General features: G+C 38.5%; 2 protein-coding genes across 2 annotated transcripts in view; one reads left to right on the forward strand and one right to left on the reverse strand.

The window, feature by feature from the left end:
* Positions 1–22,388, forward strand: part of adcy2a (adenylate cyclase 2a) — a 55,146-nt gene extending 32,758 nt beyond the window's left edge. Inside the window, exons 4-25 of the mRNA XM_084942582.1 lie at positions 354–503; positions 3,482–3,630; positions 3,803–3,914; positions 4,562–4,689; positions 5,054–5,212; positions 5,390–5,522; positions 5,618–5,794; positions 5,885–5,928; positions 6,125–6,205; positions 6,463–6,532; positions 6,666–6,763; positions 6,930–7,014; positions 9,518–9,655; positions 10,688–10,807; positions 10,916–11,100; positions 12,920–13,004; positions 16,143–16,301; positions 17,032–17,178; positions 17,349–17,459; positions 17,562–17,676; positions 18,825–18,949; positions 19,933–22,388. Coding sequence (XP_084798708.1) covers positions 354–503; positions 3,482–3,630; positions 3,803–3,914; positions 4,562–4,689; positions 5,054–5,212; positions 5,390–5,522; positions 5,618–5,794; positions 5,885–5,928; positions 6,125–6,205; positions 6,463–6,532; positions 6,666–6,763; positions 6,930–7,014; positions 9,518–9,655; positions 10,688–10,807; positions 10,916–11,100; positions 12,920–13,004; positions 16,143–16,301; positions 17,032–17,178; positions 17,349–17,459; positions 17,562–17,676; positions 18,825–18,949; positions 19,933–20,085 — 2,724 coding nt within the window. The 3' untranslated portion in view covers positions 20,086–22,388. The remainder of the gene's footprint in view (positions 1–353; positions 504–3,481; positions 3,631–3,802; positions 3,915–4,561; positions 4,690–5,053; positions 5,213–5,389; positions 5,523–5,617; positions 5,795–5,884; positions 5,929–6,124; positions 6,206–6,462; positions 6,533–6,665; positions 6,764–6,929; positions 7,015–9,517; positions 9,656–10,687; positions 10,808–10,915; positions 11,101–12,919; positions 13,005–16,142; positions 16,302–17,031; positions 17,179–17,348; positions 17,460–17,561; positions 17,677–18,824; positions 18,950–19,932) is intronic.
* Positions 21,475–23,582, reverse strand: part of dnah5 (dynein, axonemal, heavy chain 5) — a 99,187-nt gene continuing 97,079 nt past the window's right edge. Inside the window, exon 88 of the mRNA XM_084942585.1 lies at positions 21,475–23,287. Coding sequence (XP_084798711.1) covers positions 23,136–23,287 — 152 coding nt within the window. The 3' untranslated portion in view covers positions 21,475–23,135. The remainder of the gene's footprint in view (positions 23,288–23,582) is intronic.

Here is a 23,582-nt window from a genome sequence, read left to right on the forward strand (position 1 = left end):
TCTGATTGTATTGTATTTTTCTTTTTAATGTCATCAGCAGCCACAGGATGTTTCATTAAATAACTGGAAATGAAAGATATGTATTTATATGCCACATTACCCTTGAATACAATGTAGTGCTGCCTATTGATGTCACTGCAAGATCTCACCATAGGATCAGGAACCATTGAGGAAAATATTTACTTTAGGTTGATTTTTACTTTCTTTGCTAGGCCTTCCTATAACAGGAACTATTTAATGGACTGATTCTAAATATGAGATAAATTCCTTATATTGCATTGTAATCACTATTTTATATATATAGTAAAGCTTAACAACACTTTTTATTGTTATTGTCCTCTGTTCCTACCCAGATTCTGGCCAATGTTATCATTTTCATGTGTGGCAACATGGCTGGAGCGTACCATAAGCACCTGATGGAGCTGGCACTCAAACAGACCTACCAGGACACCTGCAACTGCATCAAGTCCCCAATTAAACTGGAGTTTGAGAAGAGACAGCAGGTAACGTAGTTAATAACACTTAATTAAAACACCGAAACAATGAACACCAGGCAATAAAATATTTATGATGGTGCTGTCCATTACAATAATTGCTACAGTAATGACTTTCAGATTTTAAACATTACCTCTAATTATCGTTTGCTAATTTAAAGTAATATAGTGTAGTACAATGGCATGGGAAATGCTGGAGCCTTGTTAGAATGACTTATCTTATAATGTAGTCTGAATATTTATGTCATGCACTCGAGTCAAACACCCCACTGCTACTTAACTCATCTTTCCTTTATTTTTCTTTTGTTTCCTATGTATTTTTATGTCATACCTACATGCTATACTTAGCGGTTCCATAGAGTATTTGAGTGTTTTACACATTTGCCTAACAAGTGAAAGATCCCCAATTTGATCCCAAGAGGAGACACAAATCCCAATGAGTTTGTGTCAGGAAAGATATGTGGTGTAAAAAAAATCTGCCATATAAAACATGCAGAGCTGCTTTGTGAATATGGGAACAGCTGAAAGTAGCACTTGTGTCCTGTGCTTAAAATGTCACTCTTTATATTAACACTCAAATTATTGAAATCAATGAGCTCTGGATAAATGGATTCCTTCTTATATAGCACTTTTCTATTCCACCTGAGCGCTCAAAGCGCGTCATACAACTTGCCTAATTGACCCGTTCATACAATCAGTTTTATTATGCTTAATTACTTTCTGTTAGTATTTGAGTATCTTTGGCATGCAGACTTGAACAGCCAGGGATTGAACCATCAACCGTCCAGTTACTAGATGAGCTGCTCTATCTTCTGAGTTACAACGACAGAGAACTTTGTCAGGGCTACACTGTGCAGAATGTGGGAATTGTTAATGATGTCAGTGTGTGATTATCTCAGCCTGTATTGCTATAGTTGGTTTTTTATGACAATTATCCTCATTGAGATACCTGTTGTCCTCAGGGTCCTCTTATATGCATTTAATGGTAATATTTTCTATGATTTTTTAAAAAAGTTTTCTTATGTGAACACACATCACTCACATTTTGGATCGTGCTAGTTGTTTTCTATTATTGATATTGTACCAGCTTGCATTGTCTTTCTCTGCATCTACCTGCAAAGTTGGAAGCATTGAAATATAATAATGCTAATTTGTTATTAATACTTTCAAGTGGTGCAGCATCCTGTGAGATACTATTAGCAAAGTGTTGATTAAAGCACTCTGATGTGAGACTCTGGGATCTGGCTAGCTTTTTACTACAGCTTTTGGTGAGTTATTTAGTGAGATGATGTGAATCCAGCTGCTGTTGTGAAAGCCCAGGCTTAGGGTTGAGCTGGTTTTTCATATGGAAAATGCAGGTTGTGGTGTTAGAAGTGCCACGAGGAAAGCTGAAAATGTCTAGGGTAGAGCATTTCGCAGTAGCCCTGGAGTGCTGCTGCTGCCTGTGACAGATGGCAGTAACTGTGCAGAGACACATTCCTCCTGGGCGCTCATTGCACTCATAATATATGCTGTTTGCTGCACTGCATGCTTTTATCCAAAGTGCTCTGCAGTACAGTGAGTGCATACATTTTCACTATGAGTGGTCCAAGTGGACTATGGGAATTCATCATACACCAAAATCACTGGCGGTATTCACAAGAAAAATTTCCCTCTCTTCCACATAAAATCCTCTGAGCGTGGAAAAAAAAAAAAAAGATTATCATTGGTTGTCACATTTGGGCTGATATTGGATTAATTAAGCATTTCCTCCCAGCTTCTCTTCACCCTAAAGGGGAATTGCTTGCTAGGTACTGTAGGTTAGACTCAGTAGTCTGAGCCATCTGAGACACCTGAGAAAATAAAGGAGAAAGAAGTGAATAAAGGCTAAATTTAAATTGTAAGGGCTTGCAAGAAAGTAATGAATACTTGCAATCAATTCATTTTCTGTGCCAGCAACCTAATGCATGCACTGTAGTTTAACTTTAAACCTATACATTAAATTGAATTTAGTTTATACACCTCATAGAAATTAAGTATAGTTAACACAAAGTGAGTTAAACTTAAGGAATATCAATGTGTCCAGCTAGGAAGCATCAACCATTGTGAATGCTCTGGTCTGTGAGCACAGATTCCACTGAAGGACCTCATCCCACCTTCATGTTGTCTTTGGGCAAAAACATACATGAAAGGTTCACTAAAGGTCATCATGGGGGCTCTGTCAGTGTTCCTCCTGTTTCTCCTTTCACAAAGGAGCAGATACTGGTCAATCATTACTGGAATCATTACCCGTCTCCTGGTTTCTCAGCCATACTTTTGAAACTTTGCTGGGAGACATAGCAGACCTTACCGTCTTTTAACGATTGTATGGATGCGCCACGTTGTAGAAGCTGGCCTACCTATACATCTGAGGGGGCTGCAGAAATTGTGTCATACTTCCAGTAGTGAAAAGGACGCGACCAAAAAAAGCAAAACTAGCAAAAAATCAGCAAGGAAGGAGAAGGAGAGAGCACCAGCATCTTGCAGTCACTACCTGCTGAAGCATTCCCTTTCTGGGAGTTGTCTTTTTGTTGCAGGTGAAAGTGATTCACAGTGGCATATGTTTGCTAACTGGAGTGGGTGATATTACAAGTTTAACTGACTTTGCTGTTCATTTTCTAAACTTAATATGCATGTATATTTAATGTGACCATCTGCTATCTGCTTATTCTTAGTTACAGGTGTGGGGCAATGAATCAATGTGGCCCTGAGACAATAAACTCCACAGTTAACAGAAATAGGTTATGTTTATGCATATGTCATATTTGCTTTGTGATTTAACCAACTACTGTACATGATCTGAATTTAACTATTTAATTTCCTCGTCACTTTGTCACATACATTTAAGTGCTTCATGGTAAAAATAAATAAATAAATAAATTACATAATAATCAGCTTTTTTTTCTTGATGTTTCTGACTGTCCCTGCATTACTGCTACTTCTTTTTTCCCTTTGTTTTCTGCCATTAGGAGCGTCTCCTCCTGTCTCTGCTGCCAGCTCACATTGCCCGTGTAATGAAAGCGGAGATCATCCAGAGATTAAAGGGTCCAAATTTTGGCCAGATTGAAAACACAAACAATTTTCACAACCTCTATGTCCAGAGGCACACTAATGTCAGGCATGTATCTTTTTTAAATCAAATGTATTGTAGCCAAGTGGTTCTGTGTATAGGTCAAATTTACATACAGAGTAGGTACATACTAATGTATATTTTCAAATCAGATGTTTTATAAACTGTAAAATCCATAAAATCATTAAAGTGTATCCATTACTGTTTTTTATATATCTAGCATACTTTATGCTGATATAGTAGGATTCACACGACTGGCCAGTGACTGCTCACCTGGAGAACTTGTGCACATGCTGAATGAACTGTTTGGCAAATTTGACCAAATAGCTAAGGTAAACTTTTGCCTGCTCTGCTCTTGTAATGAATTACTGTCCTAACACATGCTGATCTTCTTTAGATTAACAGAGCTTACCTCTCAAACTGCTTTACTGGAAAGTATTTTACTCGCTAGGAAATTTGTGAAGTGTGGAATTCACAAATTCTTAGTCACATGTTAGAAATTCTTAAAATTTCATGTATCTCCCTGCACCCTTGAATCATCCATGCCAGTCAAATGTCTTTGAATGAAAATATTGCATACTAAAATTAGCCCTGCAGCATTCAATGAGGAGTAACACTGATTATAACCAGCTTTTAATGCAATGTCATGCAAACATTCAGTTTTCTCTAATATTTTTTTTTTTTAATTCCTGCAAACACCTTGTACTCAGTTATTTGATGGTTAGATACCATACAGTTTGTGCTGAAAGTGTCCTAGATAGAAAATAGATCTCTTTTCTCAGTAGTTTTCACTTTCACTGTATACATACGTTTCTGTCACTGATATTTATCAAACAAACAGATTTCAAAAAGTAAAAAGATTTTATTTATTTATAATTCACACCGTGTTCTAGCTTTTGGAAGCAGGGTTGTAAATGAACATTTTGATATTTACCTGACCTTTTGTATCAGAAACTATATTTCACCCTTCTATATGCAGGAAAATGAATGTATGCGGATCAAAATCCTTGGTGACTGTTACTACTGTGTGTCCGGCCTGCCAGAGTCACTGCCGAACCACGCCAAAAACTGTGTAAAAATGGGTCTAGACATGTGTGAGGCCATTAAGTAAGTGCTGCCATGGAGTAAAATTGTTTTTCCAATTTCATTTACTAGAGTTCAGCCTGGTGAATGAATCACTGATGTCAAAAACATGTTGTGACTATGTTCAGATTGTTAGTGTGGTTACTGGAAAACAGAAATAAGTATTAACATACTGATTAGCAGACCTGCAATGAAAACAAAGGACTAATTTTTCCGCTTTTTTAAGTACTTTTCACTGTTTTGTTTTAGTTTTAATGTTTTTTTAAGCAGCATATATTGTATGTCACAGAGTTAGGCATTTGCTTGTTTTCTGACAGGCTAGATGGCATGCATTGTTTTTTTTTTCCTGCTCCACATTAACAAAACACAACTTTTTGATGTATGACAGGAAAGTACGGGACGCCACAGGGGTTGATATCAACATGCGTGTTGGTGTGCATTCTGGGAATGTCTTGTGTGGTGTCATTGGACTTCAAAAATGGCAGTATGATGTCTGGTCACATGATGTCACACTGGCCAATCACATGGAGGCAGGTGGTGTACCAGGGTAAGTGAGAAGCATATAAAAACATACTGTAAGGCATTTGAATTTCAAAACAGGAACTTATGTTGCTACTTCATATTTAGCCTGGACCAGTGTTGTCTGGCTTGTTGTTTGCTAAATGTCCAGATATATTGTTAATATACACAGGAAACCATTCTTTTATCAAATGTTCCCTTTAAGGCGAGTCCACATCACTTCAGTGACATTGGAACACCTAAATGGTGCCTATAAGGTGGAAGATGGGGATGGACAAGAAAGAGATCCTTACCTGAAGGAACATGGAGTCATCACATATCTGGTCATTAACCCAAAGGTATCACACACATGTCAGATCCAGTAAACGAGAATATTGGACACTGAAGAAAACGCATCAGCATGAGAATTCAAACACGAAACATGTTTGTCCAGGTCGAGCGGCGGAGCCCACAGCATCATTACCGACCCAGAAACACTCTAGATGGAGCCAAGATGAGAGCCTCTGTCAGGATGACCCGCTATCTGGAGTCATGGGGAGCAGCGAAGCCCTTTGCCAACCTGCACCACAGAGACAGCATGACTAATGAGAATGGGAAGATCAATACTGCTGTGTGTAATTTCTTTCTGGACATGATTTTTCTTGTTTGTCAGTTAATCTGTAGCTGCTAACTTGTCTCTCTTCTCTTGCACTGTGTTTAGGACGTGAAGATGGGGCAGTATCACTTCCAGAGGAGATCAGAAAGGCAAATTACTCATATTATAGCTCCGCACGATTTCCTTTGACAGGATTATTATCATCTCTTTTTATATTATAAGGACAGCCAACAAAATGTTTTGATAACATTTTTTTTTTTTTGCTTTAAGCTTTAAAGTGTGAGTCACTAATGCTATGTGAAAATAAAAGATATCTTGTCTCTTACATTTTGTTATCCATTAAAGGACCAAGTCTCAGAAAAAACGGTTTGAGGAGGAGCTCAACGAGAGGATGATCAGGACTTTTGATGGAATAACGTCACAAAAGTATTATTACATACATATAAACATGTATTACTCGTGTTAATGCACTCCAAGAACAGACTAGCATATTGTAGATTATCCTACTGCAGATAAGGTCATGTTTTCTAATAGTACAACTCAATGAACGTGGCTGTGTTAGAACACAATATGTTAATTTATTCATGCCTATATTCTTACTATTTTAATCTTAATTTAGTTTTTATTTATTTAATGTTCTTTTCTTTTAAATCCAGTCTATAACACTGCTTTTATGCTTTCAGACAGTGGCTGAAGTCTGAGGACATTCAAAGAATATCGCTGTTCTTTCACAACAAATCCTTAGAGAAAGAGGTAAGAGGCTTTAGAAGCTGTAAATCTTGTAAATTACATAAATTTGTCATGTCTAAGTTGACAAATTTCTTGGAGTAGGATTTAAACATCTTTTTTATAATGCCTAACCATTTTTTTTTCTTAATCTTTTCAGTACAGAGCAACAAACTTGCCGGCCTTTAAATACTATGTCACCTGCGCCTGTTTGATCTTTTTCTGCATTTTCATTGTGCAGATTCTGGTTTTGCCAAAGTATGTGCATTTTATATTTCTTTATATTAGAACTGAAAACATTTTTAATCAATGAGATGGTGTCAGTATGGCGGGTTTGTGTGGTCATTTTGAAGAAGGGGACAGCTTTGTTTGGTGAACAGATTAAACTTTGTTTCTGAGTTTAAACATTCAACTTTTTTTGCAGGACAACAATCTTGGGAATATCCTTTGGAATGGCTTTTCTCATCCTTTCCCTTATCCTCTTTATATGTTTCATTGGACACCTCCTGGTGAGTAGTGTCTTTATGCAAAGTCATTTCCTCCAGGCATCTTTCTACTTGGTCTTTTCACATCAGTGGATAGGCCTGCTGTTTAATGTAGCCCTTGTGTTCTTAATGTTTATCCTAATGTCATTCCAAAGGCACACGAGTGATCCAAGCACCTCTCTGGTCAGCTTAGCAGCCCATTAAGTGACTCTTAAGTCAACACAAGTGCCACTTTGGTGTAGCTTTGGGGCAATGGTCCAGGGCACACCGGTTATTCTGTATTATTTCCCAGGTGCCATTTACATGCACAGATGCAATCATGAAATTTTACACCACACATTGTCATCATCCTGTTTCTAGTGGAATGATTTGTTTCAGGAAATCATTAAAGAAAATTTGCATTTTGCAATCACAGAAAATACGCCGGTGGGAGTGTGAAAGTTCTAGAAATCACTAACAAAAGTAATGCAATGTAAGTGCATGTTTAATACATTTGTTCCTGTCTTGAAAACAACATGAAAATATAAGGCAGCTGTTCTCAGGATAAATCTACTGTTTCGGTGGAGTGAAGGGCTAGACTATCACAAACTTTTCCACTGTATAAAAACTGTACAGCTGACCTGTACAATGTGTAGAAAACCCCCCCAAAACAAATCATTACTGTATTTACCAGGAGATCCTGATCTGTGTTAATAGATTTACTTTGTCTTCTGTGTGAGGCTGCAGATATTTATTAAAGTCAGTATTACGCTGCTCTGTTTAATTTACATTAATACGTGTTTTCACAGGCATTTCAATATGACATGTAATGAAATGACATAAAAAACTGAAGGTACTATAAAATTTTATAGGCCACGGGTCCATGCAACCTCACTCATTCTTTGATGGCTTTAATTCTTAGTAAGTGTGCATCAGCTGCTGGTTCTGACCGGCTCCCCGTGGATGTCGTTGAACTCTTTAAAGACAAAACTAGAAAAACACTTTAAAAACAACCTGTTGCCTTTATATCGGAATTGTTTGGCATTGCTGGTTCGTGCTCTGTTTCATGTCGTGTCATGAAAATGTCTGCGTATTGGGAAATTTACAGTATCTCAGGAAGATGCTTGCAGGGCTACTGTGTAATAACACAGAATCAGCCTACGGTAAATTTTATGATTCCTTTTGTCAGACCACATGTCAAATACCTCATGTGAGTTAGATAAACTAAATATGATACAATTTCACATTTAAATAATACTTATTTATAATTTCTTTCCTGGATTGGAAGCACTGAACATCTTTGACCAGTCAGTTTTTGTTTTTTTACCTATTTAGACTTAGCCTTTTTTAGTCACTGAAAATAGCTTCTGTTTATTTAGAAAATTAAATATATATATATATAAAAACAGAAATACAAAAAAGGGAGACCTCTTTGCTTTAAGAAATCTTTGCCGCAGAGTCTTTTATCTTAAGTAGCAAAGTTATTTAAAAGTGACTAATTGAATCTTATGTAAGCACTCACGTCTCTTACATTGATCAACTAGAAATGCTTTCATTTCACTTCATTCATCATTTACATTTAAGTTCTAGGCATCCAAATAGCTGTTCTAACAAAATGGTCCACAAATATCTTGATTTCAGACCAAAATGATTGCCTCACTAACGCTACAGTTCCAATTTTCCCTGTGGTATAAAATAGTCTGCCATCCTTAGTATATTGCAATTTACATCTCTGAGCTATTTAAATGTCACATCCACTCAGCCCTAGTGATGCGCCGATATTTGCTCTGAGATAATCAAGTAAACGATTTGGGTTCTCGCTCTCATTGCTTCACAATGGAACAAACTGTCTGTAACTGACCTGGCACAGGAAGATTTCAATAAATCTTTGATAATAAACAGTAAACATTAAGTATAAAGTGGCTATGTTGTGCTGCCGGGGTTAGACATGAGGTGCATGATTGCACAGTCTCTGTTGCTCTAAAGTGACTCTAAATAATATTAATTTCCTTTTTGAACCAGGGTTTGAATCTAGTTAATATCCCATTTTGTCTTTATTTAATTATAATAATAACAAAAGAAACACAGGTACTATTACAAGTAGTTTCTAATAAAAATTATTATTGTTGATCATTTCTAAACAGTGTTGTTCATGATGAAGTCACTTGAAGTTGTAATTTTGCAGCTCTGTTATTTCATTTGTGTTGAAATTAAAATGTTGGAATTAATTGCTATGAACTTAAGTGGAACCCTCTCCATCATTATATGGCTCTCGAAATTTTTCCTTTGCCCTGCTGAGGAAATACAGGTTAATCAGAAAGTGTTGCTTCTGTGTCTGAACTTATGTTTAGTTTAGTTTATGTCACACTAATTATCTTTAGTCAACAAAAGCAATGAATTTGCTCTTTAGCACTTGGTTGTTGAGATTATTGTAACTAGCTTGTCCATCGTTCTGGCTTCCTTTGCACGTGACATATTTGTGACATTATATCCCAGCTCTTTCATACCTTATTGCATTTGTGTGTTGTGTGTCTACGTGTTCCTGCAGCACTGCAGTAAAAGCACCTCCACTTCTTGGATGTGGTTGCTGAGGCCATCAGTTATTATTGCCAACAAACCATGGCCCCGCATCACTCTCACCATGACAACCACAGCTCTAATACTTATAATGGCAGTCTTCAACATGGTAAGCTTTTTCGATGTGCAGGTACTACACTGAGGGAGTGGGACCACACCTTTCAGGCTTTACGAGGAATATATATAGCAGTCCTTCTGATAACACATCTCCTATTTGTAACTGCAGCATAATTAGAAAGTAAAATGCGGCATGTTATCTCACAACATCTCTTTAAAATTCCATTCTTAACAACCTTGCAGAATACAAATGAATAATATAAAAATTATATCTTCATTTACTGCAGCAAGAAGCAAGTCAGTCATCATGTTTAGAGCCTGTGGAAAATATTGTTATGTAGCATTCATTAATATGCCCTTCCCCTCCCCTCTTCCTTTTTTCTTTTTTTTCTTGCTTGTAAATTAAGCCTGAAAAATATTTAACTACAGAGCAAATATCTTGCATTGTTTCTTTGCAGTGAGTCTATCAATTGGCTCCTAAGACCAGATTGTTTACCCAGCATTTCATAAAAGTGCCAAGACAATTTGCGTGCAGTGATGACTGAATGCTGTATTTAACATTTACATCGTTGCTTTGATTTTCTATATTTATTTTCCGATTTATCTGATTGAGGTTTATTTTTGTAGACAAGGAAGCCCATCAAAACATAAAGCCTCAGACAAAGGTGGGATGGAAGCCTGAGGCTTGAAAGGAAGCTGCGTGATAAAGCACAATGTCAGGACCCTGGTTTAGACCTTCACACAAATCGATTCCAGAGATTATAATCGTATTTTGCGTCTGACTTGGGTCAGTCGCTCAGGGCGTATGAACCAAATTAACCTGGCTTTGCTCAGCGGGGCAGCCAATCCTCATTTTATCCTGCAGGTTCACTTTAAACGACGTTGTTGAATGCTTGTCACTATTGGCCTCTTATCTAACAAGATTCTATTTTCCTCCTTCAAGTCTAATGCAGACTACTTCATCTTGTCCCATGCTGATGTGCAAAGAGGCAGACAGAGAAAGCGTATTTATAATTTGCATGACAATTCCCTGTATTGTTTTCTGTGGTCCTGAATTTCTGTTGACTTTGTGTTTTTCTTCTAGTTCTTTTTGGAAGACAGCGCGCTGCCTCCAGTTCCTAATTACAATTCATCCAATGAAACACTGTTTTACAATAAAGAGGAACTAATCACCCTCTCTGGGAAAAACAATTTCTACCTTCCTGTAAGACAAACATCATCGTCATCATCATACTTTATTCAGAAATTTGTTACTTTAGGTTTTTGTTTTTCCTACAAATTTACAGTTACTCCTCCTCCTCCTTCTGTATAGTATTTAATTTACAGTTGCATCCTGGGCCTGATCTCCTGCTCAGTGTTCCTGAGGATAAACTACGAGCTGAAGATGATTATCATGTTGACAGCAGTTGTGGTCTACAATGTCATTATCCTACAAACACATGCCTCTCTGCTGGACGAATACAGCAGATTTCTGTACGAGACCGAAAGCCTTGACAGGTAGGCTTAAAGTGAAAAACAGGAACACTTCAGGGGGAGCATGAGATGGATGAAAACAGTCAAAGAGGGTTAGGAGACTGTGATGGTAGCCCGAGGAGGGAGGAGGAAGTTCTGAGCAAACTGAGAAATGGTAAATTATATTTTTTTGCAGCTATAAGGCATGCTACAATAAAAGAGGAGGTGGATGGGTTAGCTTAAGATTTTATAGCAGTAAAATGTTAATGCACCACTTGTTCAGTAGTGAAGTAGACAAGTTAAAATCTATATTTAAAAAGTCAGAGACCAAGCTTCATTGAATAGTTTCCCTATGTGCCATGATGCACCCACCCATGCAGAAAGAAAAGGAAAAAGCTAATCATGCTATGATGGAAGGATATGATAGGAAGTGCCAAACTTTATAAGAACAAGTGTCTATATATAGGTAGTATGAGAAATATGTTTTATGAGTTACTGTTACTTCTTGTCAAATAAATGGCACCAAAACGTTTCTGCTTGTTTCTATGTGTACTCATGTTAAATTGAGACATCACAAGGCTTCTTTCTATTATTGGATCAGAGGCGCTCCCATCTTTCAGGATGTCACCCAGTATTTGATAAACTCAGACTTGCCATCACAGTATTAAATGGCTGTTATTATTTAACTCATGCAAAGGAAGTTTTTGCTCTGTCCTCCAAGTCACAGCTGAGCTGAGCTGCTAAGAGAGACTATAGAGATGTTGGGACATGAAGAGACAAATCTTCCCCCGTAGATGAGCATAACTGAATTAACCCTTACAGATTATGACATCAATTGTAATTTCACTAGAAAATATGGATTTCTTCTGAGCTGGAAGACAGGTTTTTGAATGTAATTTCGAACATAAAATTTTTTGACGTCTAAAGCATCATTAACTTCTTCTTTGTGAGCAAATAAATGTCAGCAGATGACTTCTAAAGTCTAAATTGTCTGATTTCCCACCAAGGACGGCACTTTTCTGTCTGGTTATGGACGTTACTGTCCCAGACTGTAAAACTGATAAATCTGAAAAGTTTTGATAATTTTTCTAGTTGGAAAAATCTTAACAGCTGTTATTTCTTTAATTAAAAAAAGAAGAAGAATCACAGCTGCAGTGTGTCTACTTTTCATCTCCAGTTTTTCTTCAAACCAACACATCTGTGTTAAGACCAGTGTGGTGAATTAATGTCTGTGTAGAGAACTGATTAAATCAGCCAGGTAAATGCAGAACTTGCGTGCTGTTTTCTCGGCTGTTTACTGAGCTCGAGCACAGATAAGATTAAGAGTAAAAATGTAAAATGTGCTTCCTTATATTAGAATGCAGGTCTTTTGACAGTTTAAATGTTTTTAGCATCAGCTTTCATCCAATATGCTTTGGGCTTGGACTGTGTGGGAGTCTACGTTGATAAAACCTTGCTTTTTATGATAGTGGAAGACTGAAGTTTTATATTCAAGAGTTTTTGCAGAGCTGTATCTCTGAGGATCATGAACACTTTTTTTTCCCTTCTTGAGAAATGTCTCTAGTCGATCCACCCTTGCAGGAGGGCTAACCCCCCTCCGAAACGCATCCAGTAAACAAGCTCTTGTCACAGCAAAGCAGAAGCGACAGTCTTAATTAAGTGACAGGTTGGAATAAAACGCTCTGCTAGACATCTCTACTGACTGCAGTCAAAAATTCCCTTTCTCATCTAGAACTTTTAGTTTTCTAGCCCTCTTTTGCTGTTCTATCTTTGTTTTTGTTGTTGTTCAGTCACATTTTATCTCTGTCTTTATCTTTTTCTTATCTTACAAAAACATTTGTCTATTTTTTTCCTGCCCTTTAAGACCAGGAGTTCTCAAAGACCTGAAGACTATGGGCTCTATATCCCTCTTTATCTTCTTCATCACTCTGCTTGTGCTTGCCAGGCAGGTAAGTCTAAGCTGTAATAGTCTGAATGGCGTTGTCATCTGTCTCCTGCTGCACAGTTTATCGCTAAAAGAAAAGTAGTTTTTGTCTGTGTGCCATTATTACACCATCATTGGACTTTTTCCATTCTTTTTAGCTGCAGGTTTTGGATGTTGATGGAAAGTTATTTTTTACTGTATTTGCAAAATGTAAAAAAAAAACAAATCCTCTGATTTAGAAATTTTCCCATGTGATGTGTTCTTACCAGCTGCTAGCTTTAGTCTTTTGGCTGTTGAAGCATGTTGAGAGCATTGCTAAGCTTTAGCGTTATCTTTTACCTACCTTCCTTTAGATTCTTTGACCCTTAATGGTCTCTCATAGATTAACACATTTTAATGCCACTAACGTTTTACGTGACTCATGGATTTCTTATATGTCACAACGGCGATGCTTTGGATGATTATAAATGCAGACAAATTTGTAGCTCTGATGCTGCTGGTTCTGCCTCTCTCTCTGTATCGCTTTATTATCTCAGAGCTTTGTGAGGAAAAAACAGTGGCTCTCATTTATCTTCTAAGTGAAAATCAATCAGTGAACTTGGTAGAAATGGTTAAGCTTTTTGGCTGCTGTGACACCCTGAAAGAGAGGCATCTTTAGACCAATTTGTGTAACCTCTCTCAGTCACTCAGGGGCAGCGATTTACATCAGCAAGTCTGCTGTTACTCAGATGTAATTTGAGATTTAGTAGTGAGAGAGAAACCAGAGGCTGGAGAGTAACATGTTCTTTACTCTGACTTGTTTGGGGGTTCTGCTGAATTGTTCGTACTAGAATTGGAGCATCATATTTGTACAAATCAGCCCGAGGCCTGTACTATATGAAGAAGGATTTTTTGGTTAGGGAAGTAACCTATACACTTAAAGTGCAATGGAGCAGGTTATGTTTAAGATAAGCAAATAAACAGCTACATCATTACTTCCTATTGACCACTCAGTTCTCAGGAAAATATTATCACCATCCTGGAAGATCGCTGAGACCTTGATGCTAAAAGCGTCTAAAGAGTGGTTTTTCACCAGTAATTTGCGTAAGAAATGCAGATTCTTTTTTTTTTTTTTGTTATACATGTACACAGTATATCATAAATAAAGTGTATTACTTTGCATAGGTTAGAATAGTGTCACATTCAGGATTTTGTCACTCAGGGAGAGTAGGCATGGTCAAAGGAATATTGCTGTTTCATTTTTAAATGGGATGGAGCTGATCACCTGGGCTCTACTGTGTACTGTCAGCAAGGCTGCTGGAAATGGTTTTCACTGTGGATGCTGTGGATGTCCTGAAAAGCTACAACAGAAGTGGATACTGACACTTAATCAATTTTCCTGTAGACTCCTGTTGGTGGCCGCAACAACACCACGCCAACGGACTCTGTTCTGGGCCGTTCTCTTCAGCTGGGTTCACGTCTTTCCGGCACCCTTCACTTTGCTCTCGACAGATCTTCTCCATGTCTGTTTGGGTTTCCTTTTCCCTTGAAGGTTCCAGTCCAGTGCTTGCCTTGTGACGTTGTCGAGTGGTTTTTGAAGTATGTGGCCTATCCAGTCCCATTTTCTCTTCTTGATGTCTTGATCGACTGGGTTCTGGCTGGTTCCCTTCCACAGGTCTGTGTTTGAGATCTTCTCAGGCCATCTGATGTTGAGGATGTGTCGCAAGTGTTGATGAAAATCTGTATCTTGCTGGTAGTGGTGTTGGTCACTCGCCACGTCTCGGACCCATACAGGAGGACTGCTTTCACGTTGCTGTTGAAAATGCAGATCTTGCTGCGCTGAGATAAGGCTTTGGAGTTCCAGATGGGTCGCAGGGTGTTGAATGCAAGCCTTGCTTTGTTGATCCGGCTCCTAACGTCTTCATCTGCGACGCCATCGCTGTTGACTATGCTTCCTAGGTAGACGAAGCGGTTGGTTTCCACCAAGTCTTCTCCCTGTAGCTGCAGTGGATGTTCTTGTCGGTTGTTCAACCGCATCACCTCCGTTTTTCTGACATTGATCTTCAGGCCGGTCTTTTCTGCCTCCTCAGCGAGCCGTGTAAGCTTGGACTGTGCATGTTGCTGCTTATGGGACAGAAGGCTGATATCGTCTGCAAAATCCAGGTCCTCCAGCTGTTTGGTGAGGGTCCACTGGATACCGGTGTTGCTGACCTCTGTGGTTCTTCTCATGATCCAGTCCGTGACGATCAGGAAGATTGTTGGCGACAGCATGCAGCCTTGCCTCAGTCCAGTTTTCACTGCTCAGGGGTTGGTCAGTTTTCCATTGTGGATGATCTGGCAGGACGAGTCTTCATAAAGCTGTTGGATGATGTTGATGAGCTTCTGCAGGATTCTGTAGTACTGCATCAGTTTCCACATGGTCTCCCTGTCGTCCCTTTATCTAAATGTGCTTTTCAGAGAGAGTTAAATGTATTTCAAGAATACAAATTACTGAAGTAGTTGTCTCTACCGTAAGGTGTAATTATATCTGCACCACAAATAATAAATTCTATTTATTAATATCTAAAGTGTTACACGCGCTTCTGATTTGTGTACACACAGTTTTTAAATCACTGCCTCTATTTTTGTTGCTGGCTGAAACATGTAGTTATATTTGTGCTGTCCAATCCGGTCATCTGCAGTTCTTGATCATAATTGTCCCGTCCTGCGAGCACGTTTTTCCTTGGTTGGTGATTTTTATTTACCAGATCAGTTCACTGCATATGACAGTTAAACAGGGTTGACTAGACTACCTGAGGTGTGAGTGCTGAAGAAAAGGAAAAAAAATAATCAATCCCATCAGAGCCTTTAATTCTACCTGATCCTGGAACATTTTATTCCACTTGTCCTTCCTGATCTTGGGCTCTGAAGAAGGCCTTGTTATTACACTGGTGAAGTAACTACATCATATAAGCAAAGCTGCAAAAATCACTGGGTCAGTCTTGTCTGCCTTGACCAAAAGTCATACTGTATGAGGTTTTTGTAAATGTAAATTCTTGCATTTTTTTACATTTCATGTCCTTCATGTCCTAAGGCTTGTTGGTGTCCATATTTGTGGCTGTTTCTGTTTTTCTCTGTGACTTCTTGGAAGAAAGCTGTACAGCTATACCTTCAGTCTCTTTACCTCTGTGTCCTCTTGTAACAGAATGAATATTACTGTAGGTTAGACTTTCTCTGGAAGAACAAGTTCAAGAAGGAGTGTGAGGAGATTGAAACCATGGAGAACCTCAACCGCGTTTTGCTGGAGAATGTCCTGCCCGCGCATGTCGCAGAGCACTTCCTGGCCCGTAACTGGAAGAATGAGGTAGGAATTTATAATGTGTGGTGTTTTTTATAATAATAACTAATGCAAATGTAACATTATCCAGATTTTATTTTCACAATAGCTACAGGACTAATGAATGTAGAATTACACAGAGGACTTCAAAGTGCTTGTTTATGTGCGAAGTTCTTTTGCGTTCATTCGCTGAATGTTTAATTCAGGATATCAAGACACAATTGTCAAATGCAAAATATTGAATACACTGTTTTAAAATGTGTGATTAATTTAAACTGAGATATTCATTGGTTGTTTATTAAAATAATAAGGGCTAAAGCTCAGATTTTTATTTTGAAAGTGCAAACTTTAAATGAACCTGACACTTGTTTTGTAGTGTGACAGTGATTAATTAGCTAGTATGATGCCTCGCATGACTCATTCATCGCTGTAAATCCTGTTACATCCCCCTCAGCTGGGAAAAGTGAAGTTTTAGATCTGAGGGAGTTCAGAGAATGTGGCATCCTGGAGGTCATGTAAGATTAAACAGGAGAGCAGCATCTGCTGCAGAAATCCTGAGTGACGAGTCAGCAGTTGACTTCATTTCTGTTCTTGAACAGGGTCCAAGAACAAGATGCTCTAATGAGATTTAAAGCAACTGTTTGTTGTTTTTTGGATGGTGGTTTGGGTGATTTGCCTCCTTTAATTTGTCAATTATGTTTCATACCTGCACAAGCTAACGACTCCACTCTGTCTTCTGCTTCTCTTTGTCATGCAGGATCTGTACCACCAGTCCTACGACCTGGTGTGTGTCATGTTTGCCTCTATCCCAGACTTTAAAGAGTTCTACACTGAGTCTGACGTCAACAAAGAAGGATTAGAGTGCCTCAGGCTCCTCAACGAAATCATTGCTGACTTTGATGAGGTAAATACCCAGATCACCACAAAAACAGACAGAAACCGTGATACCATTGCACTGCTTCACTCAGTGAAGAGTATTGCTTTTTACAGATTCATACAATTAGGTTTTATTGTCTGTGCTGCTATAAATTTGGGTTTTATTCAGTTGAGCTGTGTTTGTATTTCCATGTGTAGTTGCTTTCCAAACCGAAGTTCAGCGGTGTGGAAAAGATCAAGACCATTGGCAGCACTTATATGGCTGCTACTGGGCTGAACACATCGCCAGGGCCTGAATACACATCACAGGTAGGCCCATTACAAAGACATCATCATTTTTGCATGACTGCCATATGCACATTATGCGAGAACCTAATGTGTTTCTAGTTGTGCTTTTTTTATGTTTCCCAGGAACATGACAGGCAGTATATGCACATAGGGACCATGGTAGAGTTTGCATTTGCCTTGATGGGAAAACTGGATCTTATCAACAAACACTCGTTCAATGACTTCAAACTCAGAGTTGGTGAGTTATGCAGAGAAGCTGAAATTAAATACAAAGTATACAATAGAAAAATATATATAATATTTTATATATACAGGACTACACTGCAATCTTTCACATATTTAAGTGTACTGACCTCACATGAGAATTGAAAATGAGTGGTTTAAACGGATTAATTAAATTCCACAGCTCATTTCAGGTAAATGACATGATGTAACAAGATACTATCACTGCAGTGGGGTGAGAGTTTCATTCCTTGTTGCTGCCTTCTCGTTATTATATTTTCTGGAATCCCACTTCTAGAGTTTTGTACGAAAAGCAGGAATCAGCTTGACTGCAATACATCCAAAATTGCACTGTCATTGAGCCTCTATGCATCCCTTGTTTGTGTAGAGTTCCAGTAAGATGTAGAGTAATTTTATAATTTTATAAGTAATTTTACATCTTGACAGAAAGTGAGAGAAATGCACAGATGACTGAAAAAAACAAAACAAGAAAATAACGCTTATTTATGCAGTAAGACTAAAATAAGAGGTAGAACAGCAGGAAGGCATACCCCAGCTCCCTCTGAGTCAGAGTTCGATACCTTCAACCTGTGTCTTAAGATCTCAGCATGGGATGCACCATTAACTCAGCAGTGTGCGTGTGAGTGACTGTACATCCCTGTTGCTTCCAGATGGGGCTGAAAATGCTCCATGAGAGAGCCGTACACACCCTCACCCACTGGGACTGGACAGAACCAGTAGCTGTGAGACTGTATGCGCCTCCTGCACACTTGAGCAGATTGCAATTTCCAACAATCTGGAGACTGAGTCAGAAGCTCAGTCAAAGAGAGGCCCAGTGTCATCTCAGTGCTGCGAACAGCCTCCAGACTGCTGGGGATTAAGAGTTGAGCTGCATTTAGCTCGCCCTCCGTTTCATGTTCTGATGAAATCTTGTGAAAAGCTTTGTTCATTCTCAAAGCAGTAGGGTTCCTGCTCAAGTTGGCTTTGAGCAGCACTCAATAGTTAATCAGTGGCATCAACATTTGATTTTGATACATTTTCAACAAGTAGGAAATCTAAAAAAGCAGTTTATATTTGTAACTATAAAATAATAAGGTAATTCCAAATGAATGGCAGCAATAGGGACACTGTCTGAAAGGTTTACTAAAATGTTTCCTTTGTCAGGTATTAACCATGGTCCAGTGATAGCTGGAGTCATTGGGGCCCAGAAACCCCAGTATGATATCTGGGGAAACACTGTGAATGTAGCCAGCAGAATGGACAGCACCGGAGTCCTGGGGAAAATACAGGTAAATGATTTGGGGAACGTTTGAGTTTAAAGACATAAATAAAAAAAAACCACTACCCTGCCTATTCACTGCAATACTAAATGTTAAGACAGCTGTCAAACATCAGCTGGTATTTTATTCTGATAGTTTCTTTCAAAGGACCAGCAGACCACCTCCTTCATACTGCAGACATTTAAATGGCAATACGGATGCTTAAAAAGATAACACTCTTCTTTCTTATGTGCCATTTATTACAGCGAGGACATCTCATCGTCTTGACATCACATGACATCGTCAAATCCTATCTTATGTCATGTCTGAGCACTGATAAGACAGAATGGTTTTTCAGCTGCTGCATGGCATGTGGCTGTGGCAATCATTCAGTCTTCAGAGGGCTCTATTACATTTCGCAGCCTGTACACATTTGATAGAGCCATCTGCTGTGCAGTGCGGCACAACTACAGGGCTCGCAATTGCATTCCATGATTTCCGGTTGATATTTTAAGACTGATAGAAGGCAGAAATAAGACAATTTCTTTTAAAGTAGCATTGATATTGCCTACCAGAATGTCACTTTTACTCATGGTAAAATTCCCAGGCTTTCAATGTTGTTTGCTTGTTGTTCACACAGTATTTCATCTTTGTGCTTTGGGAGTACTCTCTTGCTTTAACTTACACATTGAATTTTTATGTTTTTGTTTTCTTCATCTATTAATGACCGAATCCAAATATGCACCAGTGTTGGCAACTCTGCTTGACTTGCACATTTTGCTGTTAGGGCTAAAAATGAACGTAAATGTTAGACTTTAAACAAGAGGTATCCAACCGCAATCCTGCTGTCAGTGGATTTTAATGAAGCACTGCATCGAAGAAGAACCGTTTACTGATGAGTTAATGGTCAGCAGAAATTTCCCGTGGACAGCTGAGTATTTTTGCCTGTAGGAATTTAATTCAGTCATGTAAGATGAGCAAAATGGTCATCACCCATCTGGTTCTCCCTGCAGGTGACGGAGGAGACGAGTGACATCCTTCTAACCTTGGGGTACATGTGCTCTTGTAGAGGCATCATCAATGTCAAGGGCAAAGGAGAGCTTAGGACCTTCTTTGTGCACACGGAGATGACTCGGTCCCTGTCACAGGGGAACGTAATGCCCTGAGCCTGATTTACACAGGCACGAAGACTTTTGTTTCAGATTGAAGAGGTTTGAATTTCTCAGTGCTGCTTTTATAAAGTGTGGGGCATAAAGGGACCTGATCTACAAGGAGGTAAAAATCGGATTTACTGTTGCATTACAAATTACCTATGCCACAGCTGTAGTATACATTTTGTCACTTATGTAACTGTAAGTGTAGCATGTACAGGAGAAAGGCAGTAACACCTAAAAATATACTGTAATGTGAATGTGGGAGCTGGAAAAAACACAGTTGCACAAGTCAGTCTGATGTAATAATGTACAAGTTCAATGAGAGTGAAAATCTCCAATGGGCTGAATTAATATTCTGCCTCAGTTCTGGGAGGCTTGTGGTAGTTGCTTTATCATAGAAACCCCTTATCAGCAAGGTGCATCAAAACCAATCTCACCCTACAGGATACAGTTTGGATGCCAAATAACTTTGACTCTGCATGCCCCTAAGATGGCAGTATTTCCAGAGTTAGGAAGACAGTTTCTTGTCTTTGTACTTTTATCTGCTTTAATTGCACCATTTACCAACTCTTGGCACCAAACATTTTCATTGTTCTACCATTTTTTTTGTGTACAGACGCCAACAACTACGTCACAGTTTTGGCTGGATTTGTTGAGCTGCTGTTCTCACTTGAAGGGGATTTATGTGCGTTCTCCGTTTGGGAACTCATTGTTTGTGTTATTTCAGCACCATATGAATGCAGAAGAATAACTGCATGGCAACAATTTTCAGCAGAGTCTTATGAAGACTTTGGCGCCCCAAAGACAACAGAGGTTATGAATTAACCACTAACTTTTACCTGCTTCCCGAACTCAAGCAAAGTCCTAGGGTAACACAAAAGGCCAGAAATGAAAAATCTGATATTAAAATGAAAGCAAAGGTCAAACCAATACAAGTGAAAATGTCACAGCCACTGTTGCAAAGGTAAAATGTGTTGTTAAGAAGAAGAAAAAAACCAGCCAGAAAACAAGGTGTACCATGTGTACATAAGTCCATCGACCTTGTTAGAAGCACCAAGTCTTAGATGTATTTTACAGTCTAGGACTATAATAGGAAAAACAAATGAAAAGTAGAATCTATGAATATATTCTGATATTCATGCAGGGCGGTGTTTTCCAAAACAGTCTTTCCAGTTTCTCCTTGGCTGCACTGACTGACATGATTAGGACATTGATCAGATTTGTCAGTGCTTGCTGAAAATGGAAAATCTGGGGCCAGTTGCATAAATGACTTGAGATGTGTACAAACACATTGCTTTCATGCAATTTATAACAGGATGTGCCATAACAATGGACACCCTTTACACACTTAAAAACAGGTGTACATAGTTGGGGGTGTTTTTTGTTTTTTTTTAGAGCCACAAGCAGAATAAATAAGAGATTAAAACGAAAACATGAATGATAAACCTTTCTGTAAAATCATGTGTCTTTTTCTTCCAAGTTTTCTTGGATGATTTAATTAGAATAAAATCCTCAACGGTGACTTCGTGATGTTATTTTCAGCAGTTAAATATGTAGTCTGATTCAGTGTGAGTTAAAATGACCAAAAAAAACTGACAAACACACACTATGAAGGTTACAATTTTGTCATCATTCCTCCAGATTACTAACTGTAAGGTCTGTATGTTACAGTAGAAAGCACCTTGTTGTGATTTGGCACTGTAAGCCTAAACTGAATTCATGTGACGGATTGTCATTTAAATACAGTTTACCCAGCCTTTAAGTTAAAATAAACAGCATACATTAAAGCTTCTCTAAGGTCCTACACTAAAGTAAATTCCTTCAATGTTAAAGTGGTAAACTGTTATTTCATCTTTGCATCTGCATCTGCACATGAGCTCATCTCTCTTTTTTGTAAATAAAAGCTGATTTGAATGTGGGAAGGCGGGACAAAGGTTAAAATGGCATCCAGACACACATAACATGACACATTTGGTGACTCTACAAACTGTGCTATAAAATGTTTTATCTTAGCATGCACTTTATATTGCGAACCTGACAGGAAGAATGCAGACTTTTGTTTGTGGGTACACAGTTTTATATGCACCTGGCCCCGGTGAGCCACAAAGATTTACAAAACAGGTTCAATTAAAAAACTACAAACATTTAAGACTTTCTTGGGAAATCCATGCCTGACCTGTGTACAGGGTAGCTTTAGATCACATATGATATGGTGGTTTTGTAAGAAAAGAAAATACTACCAAAAAAGTGTTTTGATGTTTTGATGATGCAAGTTGTTTTTTGTAAAAACTTAATTAAAATTTCTATGTATTTCAGTGCTACAGTGCCTTTATTTACCCTCAGGATTCTTCGAATATGACAAGCTCAGTTCATTAACATGTCAGGATTTGCAATCCTCAGACGTAATGAAAAGCCGTACAGTACGTGCTGAACTGATATTATTCGTCAAATTAAACTGGACTGTGAGTAATCAAATGAGCTGACGATGTCACTATAATACATGCATCATAACTAGAATAAAGGTCTTTGGTTTACCTTTAGAATACTGTACAGACTTAACACTGGGTGAGCATGCAGATGGCTACGATATGACTTTAGGGTGTAAATTATTTCAAAAACATGGTGATTAGATCATTTTGGTCCAACTAGTCTGAATGAAAAGCGGAAACCCAAAGAGACGGGGCTTCATACCAGAGTATTAGAACATTTACACAGGACCTTTAGCAGCCACAGTACAGACGTCTATGCTTCTGTTGACCTCAAGCAAAAAAAAAAAAAACACTGACATGATGTTTTTGAACGTGCTAATTCTGGGTCTGACCTTGGCCTGACTGCACAGAAAAACCCAGTGTCTATCCACAATTCCTGACACTGACTGTAAAAATGTGTTAGTCACTTTGCTTGTTCCTTTACTATGGAGCTGCATATTTCACTTATACAGAAATGATGCTAAAAATAGATTTAACCTTGATGAGAGCTTTTTAATCCTGCACACTTAACCATCCCTATAACTGAGGGAAAATGAATAACGGCTGTATGTGTCAGTGTTCATTATGAAACAGTCATTTGACGTCACAAAGGAGCGCCACTCCACGCAGGATCCAGTATTCTGGAGGGAGGGAGGTTTTCAGGTCTACAGCTGCGATGTAGTTTACGTCTGTCCTGGTGGGCTTCTTGTAGATTGGACAGGAATAGAGGCGGGAGTCTTTTACACCTGCAACACAGAAAAGAAACACGGCATTTGCTGCAGAAAATGGAAAGAGAAAAATCAAAAATGGCATTTTTCATGAAAACTAATGAGAGAGAGCAGCAGCTGCCAAACTGTGCCTTAATTGTGTTTCTAACTAGAATCATTTCAATTCAATGAAATATTTACATCAGTGCAGAGATGCCACTGGGACACCCAGCTGTGCTCAAAAGAAACATCTGTTTTTATGTAGTTAGCTCGAATTAGGAGAGCACGCTTATTACCCAGTACTCCCTCAGCACCATTTTATAGTTCTTTAGCC

This window comes from Perissodus microlepis, chromosome 11, assembly GCF_051167445.1.
Source record: "Perissodus microlepis isolate ML-2025 ecotype Zambia chromosome 11, ASM5116744v1, whole genome shotgun sequence".
Lineage (NCBI taxonomy): Eukaryota > Metazoa > Chordata > Actinopteri > Cichliformes > Cichlidae > Perissodus > Perissodus microlepis.